Below are 16,350 nucleotides of genomic sequence, written 5' to 3' on the forward strand. Positions count from 1 at the left end.
ATTATCCAAAGGGAACTATCAGCAGGGTGTGGGGAGGGATCAGTCAGGCATTTGGGATTAACATACGCACCATATGTATACAAGAAGGATAATCAGCAAGGACCTACTACATAGCACAGGGAATTTTACTCTATATTCTGTGGTAATATATATGAGAGAAGAATCTGAAAAAGAATAAATATGTGTATATATATAACAATCACTTTGCTATACACCTGAAACTAATACAACATTATAAATCACTATACTCCAATAAAATTAAAATAAAACTGAAAGTGAGTGATTAAGGATATATTGCCTTATTCCAATGTTTCTTGGAACTAGTAGGGTTTTTTCCTATTTCTTCATTAATCTAGATGAAAACATTCATCAAGCTTTCTTTTAAAGTGAGTAAATAGAAAAATAAAAATAAAGTGAGTCAATAGTGTAATTCTTTAAAAAATTTTAATGAATGTTTCATTTCCCAAAAGAATTGTTCATAAATTCCTGTGGCATATCATTTTTCTTTAATGGAAATTTAAACAAACTTATTTAATGGAATTTAAACAAATTTAATGGAAATTTAAACAAACTTATAGGAAAATTAATAGCAATGACAGCTGCTGATACTCTGTTCTTTGCAATTTCAAAATGGACATTTTCTTCCTTATGGGAACTTTGCAGTGTATAAGTACTCTTAACATGAGGAGATACTGTATGTAGAAAACAGTAACTATGTGGTACCTTACTCCCCCTCTACTCCACTCCCCGAAGTGAAACTTTCTCTGCAGTATCAGGAAAGCGAAGCACATTGTTTATAATACAAGTGTTTCTTGGCATCTAGAATTGGAAAAGGCTTTCATCAGTTTGAACAGATGCCATTAGCAAACTCTAAATCTGTAACTGCTCTGTAGTCTACAACATCTCTCCATCACTGTGATGAGGTATTTTGGCAGGAACTCTGGTGGATTTGGCCAGGATGCTGTGCCAGAGACATGATTTGGGTCAGGCCTGAGTTTGGTAGCATCCTGACTCCTAGCCTATGTCCTTAGGCCTGTCTGATCATGCAACCCCAAACACATAAACGAATACTGTATTGTTTCATCATAAATAGTTCAGATTTATTGTACCACTTATTGAATACATTTTCCCTTCTGTTGAGAAAACTTGTCTGAAAGACTTCAAGAATGTCTTGTAGTGAATTTAAATGGGGAAAAGAGGTACAGATCCACTGGAGTTAAGTAGGGTTGTGGGAAATAAACAATTCTTCTTTGCTTAGAAAAATTTCTTAGATCCAGAGAAAGATGGGTTTTAAGATTACATTGCTGTTTATTGTATATATATATATATATATATATATTTTTTTTTTTTTTACTCTAAGGAAAAAAAAAGCTTTCAGGGTCTATTATGTTAAGCTAAAATAACTGTTTCTGCTTATTCTATAGCTTTCATTTTTTGGAAAGTACAGTGATCAAGCAAAGACAACAATGACCAAAATGCTAACTTCAAATGAGATTTTGTTTGCAATTTTTAATTAAGCAATCCGTGCAAACATTTTTTTTTTTCTTCAGCATCAGGAGGAAAAAAAAACGACCACACTTGGGAGCCTGGTGGAAAAACAGAAATGCTTTCTCATTGCAACCCGATTTCAAAGCAGTGGCGTGCAGAGAGGCAGTGCCCAGGCCCTTAGTATTCCTCAGGGCTGCTTGAGTGCAAGTCTCGCAAATATGAATCAATTATGTTAGGAGGCACACCTTGCAAGAGGAGCCTGCAGAAGGAAAGACCACCTAGAAAGGATAAGAAGGAAAAAGCAAAGTCAAAACTGTCTACACGTGAAAAATCCCTGAAACAAGACCTTTTCACTAGCTGCCTGCAAATGTGACTAATTATGTTTCAGTTAGTTACAAAGATTCATTCAGTCCCTACTTGGAAATCTTCTCTTGGGTTTAGTACATTTAGAATCTAAAACACTCCGCATTGAGAAGGAAAAGCAAGTTCCCTGCAGACGCATAGCAGTTTTTTGTTCCCTACTATTATTTGTTCGTTTTAAATTCCTAACTAGTTGGAGAGTGTTTATTGCCCTTTGCAAGGTTTTGAGATTCCTCTATAGAATGATTTCAGTGTTCTGCCTGAATGGCAGAATAAATGCAAATCGTGTTATGAGTCAGTAGGAAGAACCTTTTCCAGTTTGTTAATGTTCTTTTTAATTAAGCACAGAGTTCCCATTCAAGCACATGGGAGAAGAAAAAAGGGACTACTCTTTTAACTTTGGCTATTCACACACTGTCAAAAGCGCAAAAATTGGAAATATAGTAAAATCTGTCCAAGAGTAAAATCTGTAAAATAATAAAATTAAAAATTAAAAAATTAGTAAAATAGTAAAGTCTGTCCAGTACCTCTGAAGGTGAGAGAAACACCTCTTAATATTTCATACTTACCCTCCATGGTTCTGAATTGCATTTTAAAACTAAAAGTACCTTTCATGAGAGGCCCCATGAAACCACAAAAATTCATGGTCCTTTAGAAAAGTGTTTTACTACTTGCTAATAAATTCACGTCCAGACAAAAACAGCATGCCATTTGAACATTCTTAAAACTCCTTTAATGCAAATTTGGGAAAATCATTCTCCTTTTTTTTAAAAAAAATCAAGTCACATATTGGTAGAAATGATGCCACTTATGTACATGTCCATTCCTTGATGCAAAGCGTTCAGAATGCTTGGGTATCACTCATTTTCATCTACATTAAATGCTTTAATTCATGCTCTACTGCATTCAACAACTCGCTTCATGTCAACAGAAGACTGTTGTGATGAATAAGTACTAGCCGTTAATGTCAAGATACTGAAATACACATTACAACTACAATGTTAGAGATTTTAAAGAGTCTATTTTCATTGGATTACATAATGAAAATCATGCCATACTCCACAGGCTTTGTATGGCTTATGACAGTCATAAGCTTCATATGCCAAAACCATATGAAAGCTTACCTTAGATGATAATATACATTCAAAAATCCTTACTGTGCTACAACTAAGGAAAAGAGAGAGAAAGAGAGAGAGACGTTGTAAGCATTAATAAAGTGCTAAAACCAAAGTTGAGTACTTGTTGGAGGAAATTATGGTCATGATTATGATGAGGTGATTTCATTAATCCTTAGTCAGGTGAAAAGTATAGGAAAATAGAAGCGCATGGAATGAAGGGCAGGGATCCAGTCACTTCAAAAGGATCATTAATAGGTAAAACATTTATTAATAGGCACAACCACTTTGCCTGAACAGGTGGCAAAGCCAGTTTGACTGTAATGTGAATAATTATAGGAACAGCTTCCAAACCATTAGCTAAAAAAAAAAAAAAAAAAAAAAAAACCCTACAACATATATATATTGTGTTTTTCAACAAAAGAAAAACAGGGACAATAGACAAAGCATTAGTGTACATATATATATGTTGAAATTCTAAAAGGCAAAATTATCAAGTGGATTTAAAAATTAAACTATAACACTGTATTCTGAACTGACTATATATTGGTTTGGCCAAAAAGTTCATTGGGTTTTTCCATAACAGCTTAGGGAAAAATCTGAACAAACTTGTTGGCTAACCCAATATGACTGCTCTAAATAAACACAAGGCTTAAAAAAAAAAAAAACAGGCTAGACAGTGACTATATGTGCAATCTACCAAACTTTAAAGAAAGAATCCTAATTCTTTCCTCTTTTGAAAGCTGACGTCTCTAGGAATTCAGAAAGCTAACATTGTAAACTGAGGCATGGGTCTACATCACTAGAGTTTACATCAGGCTGCTCATCTAGCACTGAAGAACTCCTTAATTCACTCTTCCAAATGGGGCTCAATCTATATATAAACAGCAGAACCCATTTACTACTTAATATATAAGTAACGGGGTCTAGAATTTTCTTTCCTAAGTTCATGAATATATGAAATAATCTTGGCCCCATGAAAATACACAAAATGTTCAACAGATAGATGGATTACAGATACTCTACTAGTATCTACAAGTTTTCATTGGACAATCTTAAATATGGAAGTTGCAAATATTGGATCCTAATATTCCAAACATTTTTTATTTGTGTCCTCTCCCCATCACAAATACACAGAACACTTTTTCTACAGCCTAGTAACAAAAATGTTCAATTTTCTGAGCTTCAACATGAATCTAACAAACCTACACTGGATGCCATCTTAAAGGAAGAACATATCTCTCTGCACTTGAAAATGAAAGTATTAAAGAAACGTCATTGGTTCCTGAATTCTGGTACTCTTATATCTAAAATGAGGACATCATCTAATGTGGCTTTTGGGCTTTATTTCTGGGAACTGTGGTATGGTACTTGGTTTTCTGACAAAACATATTCCTACATTACCTAATATCCTTGAATAATTTGGCCTTCCTTGTTCATGGCATAACCACTGTATGCCATGAGCTGCTAAGAAATATAATTAAAAGCAAAAGAGAAAGACAAGCTTTACATGCAAAGTGCGATTTCATGTAAGAGGAATGGAACAGAAGGAAGAAATATCCAGTGGGATATGAACTTGTAAAACCTGTTGCTGCCCCTCCAGGAAGACTGGTTGTCCAGGGGAATTTACTCCTTGATATATCACTGCAGAATTAGAATATTTGCACCAGTATTTATTTATTCTCAGTTGACATTCTTACCTTTTTTTTTCCACAGCTTAATTTGATTCAAGTCACGTATTATCAGATAACAAATCTGATGACAAACAATCTTGGCTTTACTTTTAGGACCAAAAGCTTTTACCAATATATCACAGTTGATAGCTTATTATGAATTTATATACTAGATTACATTATTTATGTTACAATTTATTATAAAATTATCATAAAATATAGCATTTATAGATGCATAAAATTATTCACTTATGGAGGACCCCAAATGTTGAACCATTTATGAAACCACCATTTTATATCATTAGCAACATTCAGCTATTTTCAGAGCATGCAAATATAGTCTTGGGTTTTTGATTTTTGAGTTCTTGTTTTTGGGTGTTGGAATGTAAGTAGCAACAATACCTTGGAACTAATTAGGAGTTTAGAAATCAGATGTGTTTGCAATGTGACCTTCATTTGCATTTAAAGCTAATAAATAGCTAAAAGAACAACATTTAAATTTGTATCCACTATCTCAATAGAAAGGGTTAAAATTTTCTCAGTATATTATATGTTTTACATTTGAGAGGAAAAAAAATATTTTTAATTTCTATCAGTTGTGCATCTACTCTCCTGTATTATCTGAGGATGGACAAAAATCATAAGAGAAAGAACACTGATTTTTTTAAAGTTAGAGAAGGAAAAAAATGTTTCAAGAAGTTTTTCCACTATATTTGCACTAGATTTAGGAATTTAAAAACTCTTTCATTGTTGTTGCTATTATTTACATAAATAAGTTAAGCATTTACTATCATTTTTTCTAAAATAGATACTTATAGAGTCATATCTGACTTTTAGATTATAATTTCTCCATTATAAAGATGGAGAAAAAGTAAAGACTTTGATTGTTATAAAGCGGCAATATAATAGAAGAACGAAAGAAAAGACATAAGCATCATGTCACCCATTAACTCCTAACAGTGACTCTGACAGGTGTAGGAGTCTTCATGGTGTCCCCAAATAGGTACTGATTGTCAAGAAAAAATTTCAGCATAAAACTTATCCTCAATTAATATGAAAATTGATTAAGATGACAATTACACTGAGACTTTTCTATGACATCAATTTTTATGTCCTTTCTTGGTTTACATTAGTTGCCACACTTCTGAAAACTAGTATAAATGAAATGTATACCTCCAAATGGAAATCCTTTAGTGAGATTTTAAAAGAAGTGGGTTATGTGTATGCTGAATTCTACATTTGGAGAAGGAAATGGCAACCCACTCCAGTATTCTTGCCTAGAGAATCCCATGGACAGAGGAACCTGGTGGGCTACAGTCCATGGGATCTTAAAGAGTCGGACACGACTGAAGCGACAGAGCATGCACATTTGTAATATTAAATACTAAATTAGGAAGTTTACATATATAGAAAGTTTCACAAAGATAGTAAACTAGTTAAAAATAGTGTAAATTCCTTAATTGCGGTTTTATCAGTGAGTTTTTACATTTATCTAAGATGGACTACATCACGAAAGTAATACCCCTTGACTTGAGTCATTGTTACCATGCTGTGCACATAACACAATTCACTGAAATTAATAGTCCTCTAGATAACAAGAGTTGCAAGAGATGAAAATAAGTCTACTTAAAAAATCAAGTAGCCATCACAAATAAAGTGAATGCAGAATGTAAAAATGTCCTCTACCCGGGTCTTATCCCCTCCTTCCTAGCCTATCCCCAAAATGCTAGCATGCAATTTGGATTAGCAATTAAATGATTTTCTTTCATTTAGGACTGCACAAGATCTGGGATGTCCTACCTTTCACCTCCAGTTTGCATTCGATCTCCACTGTCCCAAGGTCATTGACTGCTTTGCAGCAGTAAGTGCCCCCGTCATAGGGGCTGGGCTTGCGAATCTCCAGAGTACAGACCCCTTGGTTGCTGAACATCCTGTATCTTGGATCATCTGTAATAGCAACTTTGTTCTTCATCCAGGTAATTTTGGGCTGAAGATGGAAGCAAATTAGGTCAAAACATATCTGTACTAGGCCTGGGGTAATAGACCATCCAAGCCAGTGACAGAATGTTAAAATGTGGCTTAGAAAGAAAACACTACATCTAAGAAGAATCTACGTCAATTTAGGCACTGATTCTCTTCAAATTAAATTCTACTTAATGCTTGGCCAGGAAGCAAATGAGTAGTTTCTAAGAAACAGCCAGATTTGTCTAGAGGACAGCCCTGGGGCGATCTTCCCAAACAGATTCAATTACATTTAAATTCCATCTACTTGTCTCTGAGATTGACTCATCCAGGAGCATGTATATCCCTCAATATTTTTCAAATAATCCCTGTAAAGTGTCATCACCGGTCAATTTTCTTTACATTTCCCCCCAATATACTTTTCTAAAGTTTTACAGGCTGCTTAACCCTCCTCACTATTTAATCTCTCTTCTGACATCTGTTTTCATCATCTGGTGGCAATGGATGGACCTGCTCCAATCAGATAATCCCAGATCAATAATGATCCATTCACCTGGGAAGGCCACTCCATTCTGCTACACCAACACTAACTCTCCTTTCCATTCTCACACTGTCTTCTCTTCCTTCCTGTAAACACACACTCTTGCCTCTATCTCTTAAAAGATTTTGTCTTGCTCAGACCCAAAAGATAGCACTTCCCAGTGTCCTCACTGTCCTTTTCCTCCTTCCACCTTTCAAATGGGCATATTCCCTGAGCCTCACATCTTGGTCTTTGACATTTCATTTCACTTCTCTCTTTCTTCCGATACTCCTTTCTAGAGTTTCAGCTCCAAGGGGTGGGATGCAGCAATTCCAAGCTTGGGGCACCCAAACCAAGAGTCACCACCCTCGCCTTTCTCCCAAGCTCTGGTGATGTTCTTCTCTCCTCCTGGCCACTCCCACTTGCATGTACCAACATCATCTCCAATTAAATATAGATTTAGCATCTTCTTTGCATCCTCAGTCTGGCTTCTCCCTTTGACTTCTCTATTTCTGCTCTTGGAATATGCTGGAAAAACATCACCATTTGCAATGTTTCCAAACTCTAGGGCACTTTCTGTCAGCGCCACCCAGGGATAGACAGCTCTGTGGGCAACATTCATTAATGTGTTGTTCTTTTCAAATGCCAACAACAGGTAACCTGTTCAGTCAGATGCATCTCTCCTTCCCGGTGCTCTGTACGTTTATCACTGTACATTTTGTATTCTGCCTGGCATTACAGTATCATCATTTGCTTTACACTATTACAGGAAACTTGATAAATCAGTATCACCACCTAATTTTTCAGATGACACAATATTACTTCCATCTCCTTACCTTTCAGTTCTTTTAAAAATAAGTGGTTTGCTTTTCCCTTAGAAAATATTCCTTAGTTAGTAAAAGAATATTTTTATACATTTAAATAGTGTCCTTTATTGCCCACCAACATCATTACCCTGCATGTCCCATCTCTCTATCCCAGAAAACACACACACACACACACATTGAGCAGTTGGAAAGTCAGTTAATGTTATTGTAGGGTTGGCCGAAATGTTCGTTTGGGTTTTGCCATAAGATGTCATGGAAAAACCTGAATAAAGTTTTTGACAAACCCAATACTTACAATTATAACATAGCAAATATAAAAGATGGAGTTTGGAGTTAATTCTTAAATTTAATTAATGTGATTAAAGAAAAAAGTGGTACCTTAGGATTTCCTCTCACACTGCAGTTCAGGGTAGCATTGTAACCAGCTACAGCATAGGTGTTGACCAATGGCTGAGTAAACATAGGTGCCTCTGAGAAATCGAAGTCTTCATACACTGGATTTTTGTAGATTTTGCCTTAAAAACAAGCATTAAAAATAAGCAAGTTAAAAATAAAAATATTATTCTTGGCATATCTGACTACGATAAAAACTTCCTTCAGTTTAGTGTATGCTCACGCTCTCAGTCACTCAATTATGTCTGACTCTTTGAGATCCCAAGAACTGTAGCCCACCAGGCTCCTCTGTCCATGAAATTTTCCAGGCAAGAATGCTGGAGTGGGTTTTTCTTTGCTATTGTAATATTTTTTGCTAATTAGATATAATAATAATAATAATAATAATAATAAAGCATACAGGTGTGGGTTGCCATTTTCTTCTCCAGGGGAGTCTTCCCTACCAGGGATGGAACCCACGTCTCCTGAATCTCTGCATTGGCGATAGGATTCTTTTACCGCTGTGCAATCTGGGAAGCCCCTCTGAGCTTAGAAAAACATGTAAAAACGTGAACAAAGGTCACAGGGCATTCATCTGCAAAGGTACCAATTACAACCAACATCACACGGGCCAGAAAGCCAGAGAGCCATCTGGAACCAAAATAAATATTGGGAAGAATACAGTGTCTGGGTGTCTTGCTCAACAATGTGTTTTAACCTGAATGTGATGAGGAAGGGCTGGAAGGACTTGATTTATGAGGAAACGAAATGACAAGGGTGGAATCCAACTTCTTTCATTACAAAATGGCTCTCATCAGTAGCATCCTCGAAGGTGTCCAGGAATAAAATAACCCAAGCTCTAGAAGTAAATGGAGACTTTTTCCTATCCCTGGGATGTTAGTCATTGAGAGACCCACTGTCCAGATGTTGGAATGAATGAAATTATGTATGTTAAAAAATATAATCATAATACAGTTTTCCTTAAGATATTTTACTTGTAAGATTAAAATTTTAGTTGGACATTCTTACCACAGTTTTGAATGCATGTTTATGATTGCTTATTCATTTTGCCACATCTCTTTTTCTTTCTGTCTTCTCTGTCTCATCACTTAAAACTAAGGTTCACAGATGTCCAGCCCACTCCCAACTCACCATCCTTGGCAATCACGGCACTCTCTTTTGTCATTGTTGCATCTTCACTGAGGCCACACATGTTTTCAGCAAAGACCCGGAAGTAATACTCGTTTCCAATGACCAGTTCAGTAATGGTGGCATTGGTTCGGTGATAATGCTCAATAACAGTGAACCACTCCTAAAAACAAACAAAGATAATTTAAGGAAAATCGCTTCAAAATACACAGCTATTTCAACTGTTAATTAGAATAAATAACAGGGATGTTTCATTAACTAAAAGGGAAAAAAAAGCACTAATTTTTATATTGAGGGTAACAGAAATATATATTTAATACTTTATAATTGATTTATACCTGATTATATAATTTAATATTCATTTACACATTAGATTCATTTACCTGAGATGATGATGGAAGAAATTTTCACATAACGAGCTGTGGGGATGTCATTCTGGCTTATATGTGGTTTAACTTAAAGTTTATACTAACTAGAACAGCCTGTTTTGTGGCCTATTAAACACACATTGTACATCTGCTTTAAACATTTAAAGAAAAGCATGCATTGCCTGGAAGTAAAGAGTGTCTTTTTTGAAAAGCCAGATAAATGCCTCCCTTCCTGGGCCATTAATGCTGGTATATGTTCCATGATAAAGCTCCCTTTCCAAGCACCAGAGTCATACTGATGCTAAATCACGAGAGAAAAGTTAACATCACCCAATCAATTTGTCTAATATCATTATCATAGGTTCTTTCAATTCTTTGTTCAATTATTAATTATTACCTCCTCCCTAACTGTTTACCCTCCCACCACTCCACTTTGGTCATAGTTTTTCACCTTGACCTGGCTTAGTTTTCTTCATAGCACTTGTTACCTTAAATATATCATGTATTTACTATTTTACTTGCTTTTTCACTACCTTCCCCATTGCAATGGATATACAGTGATGGTAAAAATGTACTTTTCTTCTCACCCCCCTGTATCTCCAGTGCCTTATCACAGCACCTGGTATAGAGTGGGTAGCATGCACAAAACTGAATACTTGAATGATTGAGTGACTTAAAGTTATGTTATTCTTTCTTTTTTTTAATTTTTCCTTCACCATGTCAAGAAATAAAGTAGCTTCAAAGTTTATCTTGCCACTAGTAGAAAACCACATTGTACTACATATATTTAGTGCCACTAATTGAGAAAATACATTTCCTGACCAAAAAAACTCTTAAAGGAAAAGGATTTTTCTTGCAAGGTTTAGGGCCTCTGATCTCTATTTTAAAGACACCTGGCAATTGTAGTTATGTCCTCCTTAACTTCCAAAGCACTTTATGCACACTTTTATCCAACATTTATTATATATATTTTTTAACATTTGGTTTATGCCTTTCTTCTTGCTTATACTATGAGTGCTCCAAGAGCATGAGTTGTCTATTTGTTTTTGATCCAGCAGCTAGAACAGCACTTAACAAATAGGAAATGAATAAATACATTAATGTGCTGGCATACATCATGAAAACAATGCTTATGGAAGGTATAGAGGACTACAGGAACTTAAATGAAAAACAGCATCTGTAGACACAGTGAGACAGTGGTGTGGTGAGCTCCTGGGAAGTGCGCTGGGCACAGTGAGCGTTTTCAGGTCTGCAGGCCTGCTGAAATGCGCCAGAAACACATTGGTGCGGTGTTGGGGTTCCTCCCCTGTCAGCAGGCAGAGCTAAGGCATGTGAAGCAGCAGCAAAATCCTGGCTCACCTGGACTTGACTAGATATCTAAGAAGACAGATGCCGGGCAGTGTGGTAGGGGTGGGGCAGCTGGGGAAATGCGGTGCCCCTGGATTCACTACCAGTATCCAGACAAAGGGAAGAGCCCTTTTTGCTAAGGAAATCCAACAAATTCAATACTTTCCTTGCAAAGTCACCCACTGACCTAGCTCTCAAGCTGTCTGGGTTTGGCTGAAAGATGTTTCTTTAAATGCCAAGTCTTATTTTGTCATGTAGCACCCACCCAGGAGTGTGGGGAAAGACAGGCTAGAAATAGTTTATGAAGAGGAAAGACTTGAAATCCATTCCTGTTACTTAGGCTGCTCTTTTCATCCCTCTCCCCTTCTGTTAATCCAGTGTAACCTTATGACCTAAGCTCTTACTGAGTTCTACTAGTACAAATGCCTAAAGACTTCCTGTCAAATTCATTCAGTACGATGTTCTACTCTTCCTGTAAGAATGGATAGTGGCTCCATGACATTCTGTGTAAAACATTCATTTATTCATTCACTGACTTACAGGCAGGGGGATGGTGGGTATAGTGGGTGTAGTGGATCAAATGTTAAGACCTAGGTTTTAACATTTAAAATCTAGTGATTTCCAGCAATTCATTTAACTTTTTGTGCCTTAATATCCTCATTTATAAAGCATAGGTAATAATAATTCATATTCCAGTTGATTTGCTTCTTGAATACTCTAAGCTCTTTTCTTCCTCAGGACCTTTGCATATGCTGTTCCCTTTAGAATCTTTCTTTTCTAACTGGTATCTTTTTTTTTTTTGAGACATCAGTCTATGGTATCCAACAATTATTTTACAAATAGAAAGAAGTTGCATGGGTGCAAATTTGAGCCAGAATTCAGAGTGAGTAAATATTTGCTGAATGAACAAATTTAGTGAATTCTATTGAGCATTCTATTGTCTTAGCCTCTTGATAAACAAGCAAGGTAAACTTCACTGTCCTTATGTTACATTTGAGGGAAATGGAAATCAAAGAGGCCAAGTGACTGTCCATGTATATGTGGTCTTAGGTGGAAACTCAAGTCCAACTCTCCATGGCTCCTAAGGCCTTCCCACTGTGTCATGTCACTTCTCCATGACCTTCATGAGTCCTCACCAAAGAGGACTTCATGCCTCCCCCTAACTTCTGCTGAACTATGATTTTGCTTCTGCTGAACCAGAGGAAGCCCGAGCTTACCATGCTCTTCTTATCAGCCTTCTGGATCGTGTACCCTGTAATAGCAGTGTTTCCATCATCCCGTGGTGGGGTCCATGATAGAGCAACGTTCTCTCCCCAGACATCCTCGATCTTCACAAGCTGGGGTGGACCTGGACGGTCTGTAGGATAAATTCATGGTGTCACTGTGAGGTCACTTTCCCCCTAATCTAGACCTTGTTGTAGGAGGGTATTTAAAATGCCCTTTCCTTCCCATCCCAAAGAATAGCCAGGAGAGATAAGAAAGCCTTCCTCAGTGATCAGTGCAGAGAAATAGAAGAAAACAATAGAATGGGAAAGACTAGAGATCTCTTTGAGAAAATTAGAGATACCAATGGAGCATTTCATACAAAGATGGGCTCAATAAAGGACAGAAATGGTATGGACCTAACAGAAGCAGAAGAGATTAAGAAGAGGTGGCAAGAATACACAAAAGAACTATACAAAAAAGATCTTGATGACCCAGATAACCATGATGGTGTGATCACTCAGCTAGAGCCAGACATCCTGGAATGTGAAGTCAAGTGGACCTTAGAAAGCATCACTACAAACAAAGCTAGTGGAGGTGATGGAATTCCAGCTGAGCTATTTCAAATCCTAAGAGATGATGCTATGAAAGTGCTACACTCAATATGCCAGCAAATTTGGAAAACTCAGCAGTAGCCACAGGACTGGAAAAAGTCAGTTTTCATTTCAATCCCAAAGAAGGGCAATGCCAAACAATGCTCAAACTACCGCACAATTGCACTCATCTCACATGCTAGCAAAGTAATGCTCAAAATTCTCCAAGCCAGGCTTCAACAGTACGTGAACTGTGAACTTCCAAATGTTCAAGCTGGATTTAGAAAAGGCAGAGGAACCAGAGATCAAATTGCCAACATCCATTGGATCATTGAAAAAGCAAGAGTGTTCCAGAAAAACATCTATTTCTGCTTTATTGACTACGCCAAAGCCTTTGACTGTGTAGATCACAACAAACTGTGGGAAATTCTTCAAGAGACCAGAATACCAGTTCACCTGATCTGCCTCCTGAGAAATCCGTATGCAGGTCAAGAAGCAACAGTTAGAACTGGACATGGAACAACAGACTGGTTCCAAATAGGAAAAGGAGTACATCAAGGCTGTATACTGTCACCCTGCTTATTTAACTTACATGCAGAGTACATCATGTGAAATGCTGGGCTGGATGAAGCACAAGCAGGAATCAAGATTGCCAGGAGGAACATCAGTAAACCTAGATATTCAGATGACACCACACTTACGGCAGAAAGCGAAGAAGAACTAAAAAGCCTCTTGATGAAAGTGAAAGAGGAGAGTGAAAAAGTTGACTTAAAACTCAACATTCAGAAAACTGAGATCATGGCATCTGGTTCCACCACTTCAGGGAAAATAGATGCGGAAACAATGGAAACAGTGACAGACTTTATTTTTCTGGGCTCCAAAATCACTGCAGATGGTGACTGCAGTCATGAAATTAAAAGACACTTGTTCCTTGGAAGAAAAGCTATGACCAACCTAGACAGCATATTAAAAAGCAGACACATGACTTTGCCAACAAAGGTCCATCTAGTCAAAGCTATGTTTTTTCCAGCAGTCACGTATGGATGTGAGAGTTGGACTATAAACAAAGCTGACCGCCAAAGAATGGATGCTTTTGAACTGTGGTGTTGGAGAAGAGTCTTGAGAGTCCCTTGGATAGCAAGGAGATCAAACCAGCCAACCAGAAAGGAAATCAGTCCTGAATCTTCACTGAAAGGACTGATGCTGAAACTCCAATACTCTGGCCACCTGATATAAAGAACTTACTCATTGGAAAAGACTCCGATGCTGGGAAACACAGAAGGCAGGAGGAGAAGGGGATGACAGAGGATGAGATGGCTGGATGGCATCACTGATTTGATGGACGTGAGTTTGAGCAAGCTCCAGGAGCTGGTGATGGACAGGGAAGCCTGGCGTGCTGCAGTCCATGGGGTCACAAAGAGTCGGACACGACTGAGCAACTGAACTGAACTTCCTACCCATATTTCCACCCACAATTCTTCTGCATTCTTCTCCAGAGAAGTGCAATGCACTCCAGTTTAGCTAATCTGCAAATGCTTGACTTCCATCTTCATGGAAAGAAAAAGGTTTTGTAAAGAAAACTTAAATGAAACTTCAAACCTCATTAAACATCCTCCAGGGGCCGATGACTGGCGATGAATCACAGGCTACTCTGCCTAATGAATGGTAAGCTGACACTGGACTTGAAATCTTAGAGTCTACCTGGGCTGTGGGACTCCAGCTTTTTGTGAGAGGCCCAAACCCCACAGCCTGTGAGAGGGGTTTGCTGCTGTACTAAAAAGGCATCTTTAATGGGAGTGAGGAAAACATGCTTCCTCTGCCATCTCTCCCTGCAAGAGTCATTGGTATTTATCAAGTGTTTCCATTTTATGGAAGTAAAATGCATTCATGAGGAAGTAAAGTCTTTCTTCACTGCATCATGAATTTCTGTAACCTCTAACCTTTCAGTAAATGGCAGTAATGCTCAGAAAGGCCCAAAGTTAAGAAAACTAAGCTTTCTTTTTTCTTTGAGGCCCCATTTAAAAAACAACAACAAAAAAAACCTTGCACAGAGGTGCAAGGAAAGACAATAATATCATGTCTTTTTAAAGATATAATTTCTTAATTTTTTTCAGGGAAATTTCACATCTGTTATCCTCTGCAGTACAAGCATGATCCTTTCTGTCCTGAAATATTCTTCAGGTATTAAAATGCAATCACAGTTATTTCTGTTTGTTTTTAGTTGCTAAGTCATGTCCAACTCTTTTGTAACTCAATGGACTGTAGCCTCTGTCCATGGAACATCCCAGGCCAGCATACTGGAGCAAGTATTTACCATTGCCTTCTCCAGAGGATCTTCCTAACCCAGGGGTCGAAACTGTATCTCCCTGTATTGCAGGGGGGATTCTTAACATTGAGCCACCAGTGAACTGAACATCCTTCCCATATTCCCTATGGTTATTTCTCTATGAAATGTCAGACTGAAAAGAGTAAATATCAGAGTGTTTTCTGGTCATGTTTTTCTCTTTTAATTAACATTTAATAAGCAGTCTTCATGGGCTCCAGGAAGGAAACCACAGTGATAATCCCTGCTCTCTTTCCACAATACCAATGGCAAGCCTCTACAAGCACAGTCTCTGACCTGTTTTCACCCACTTGTCCACAGACAGCCGGCTTCTCTAAGTTCAACCTCCCACCTGCACTCATCTGCTTCATCTTCAGAATTGGCGCTGACTTTTCAAACGCTTGCTCCCCAAGCGTAAATGGCATTGCTATATTTTTACGGCCATGGCAGAAACATAAATTTGGGGCTAAAAAAAGTAAGTAGGATAATCATTGTTACTATTTATTGTACCCTCTGAAGGTGTGAGTGACGTGCCAAGCACTTTTAACTATCTGGTAAAGTAACCACATGTCAAAGTAGGAAAAATAAAAAAGTCGCTCCCCATGTTTCAGAGGGTAAGCCTCTTCCAGATCCAACGACAAGAGCTTCCATTAAAATGGAGCCAGGCCAGACCCAAGGGCACACACAACGTCCTCCATTCTCTCTTCTACTTAACAAAAATCAAGACAATTTAGTCAGTGGGAAAAGAATCTTTAGTTTAAAGGACATGACCTTTCACCTAAGGGAAGGCTTGCCATAGGAAGTTGCTCCTTTGGTTAGAGAACCTGTTGTTCTAGCATATTTGCTAAACTGTACTAATAAAAATGATTGGAGACAAGGATTCTCCTAACTCTGCTCTTAGATTTATTTCTTGACACTGCAAAAATTATAGAACCGTTCAAGCAAGAAGAGTCTACTTATAAGAAATCCTCTCTCTATCACCCTGACAGTGGAAAGAAGTAAGAACTAACCTTATCTGGACAGGTAAATATCTAACTAGCCCTACATGAC

The 16,350-nt window shown here is 37.5% G+C and overlaps 1 protein-coding gene across 14 annotated transcripts in view; it reads right to left on the minus strand.

Annotated features, from left to right (window-relative positions):
- Positions 1-425: 425 nt before the first annotated feature.
- The window catches only part of MYBPC1 (myosin binding protein C1), a 96,074-nt gene continuing 80,149 nt past the window's right edge, over positions 426-16,350 (minus strand). For 10 of the 14 annotated variants that reach the window (XM_070454067.1, XM_070454060.1, XM_070454061.1 and 7 more), the window contains 5 exons: positions 12,399-12,538; positions 9,470-9,629; positions 8,324-8,460; positions 6,437-6,623; positions 426-1,766 (listed from right to left, as the gene is read on the minus strand). In XM_070454067.1, coding sequence (XP_070310168.1) covers positions 1,666-1,766; positions 6,437-6,623; positions 8,324-8,460; positions 9,470-9,629; positions 12,399-12,538 — 725 coding nt within the window. In that variant the 3' untranslated portion in view covers positions 426-1,665. Of the gene's footprint in view, positions 1,767-2,972; positions 3,016-4,539; positions 4,608-6,436; positions 6,624-8,323; positions 8,461-9,469; positions 9,630-12,398; positions 12,539-16,350 lie in introns of all 14 variants that reach the window. The other 4 variants (XM_070454057.1, XM_070454064.1, XM_070454058.1 and 1 more) reach the window with 3 other exon arrangements.

The sequence above is a fragment of the Odocoileus virginianus genome, chromosome 23, assembly GCF_023699985.2.
Source record: "Odocoileus virginianus isolate 20LAN1187 ecotype Illinois chromosome 23, Ovbor_1.2, whole genome shotgun sequence".
NCBI classification, from domain to species: Eukaryota; Metazoa; Chordata; class Mammalia; order Artiodactyla; family Cervidae; genus Odocoileus; species Odocoileus virginianus.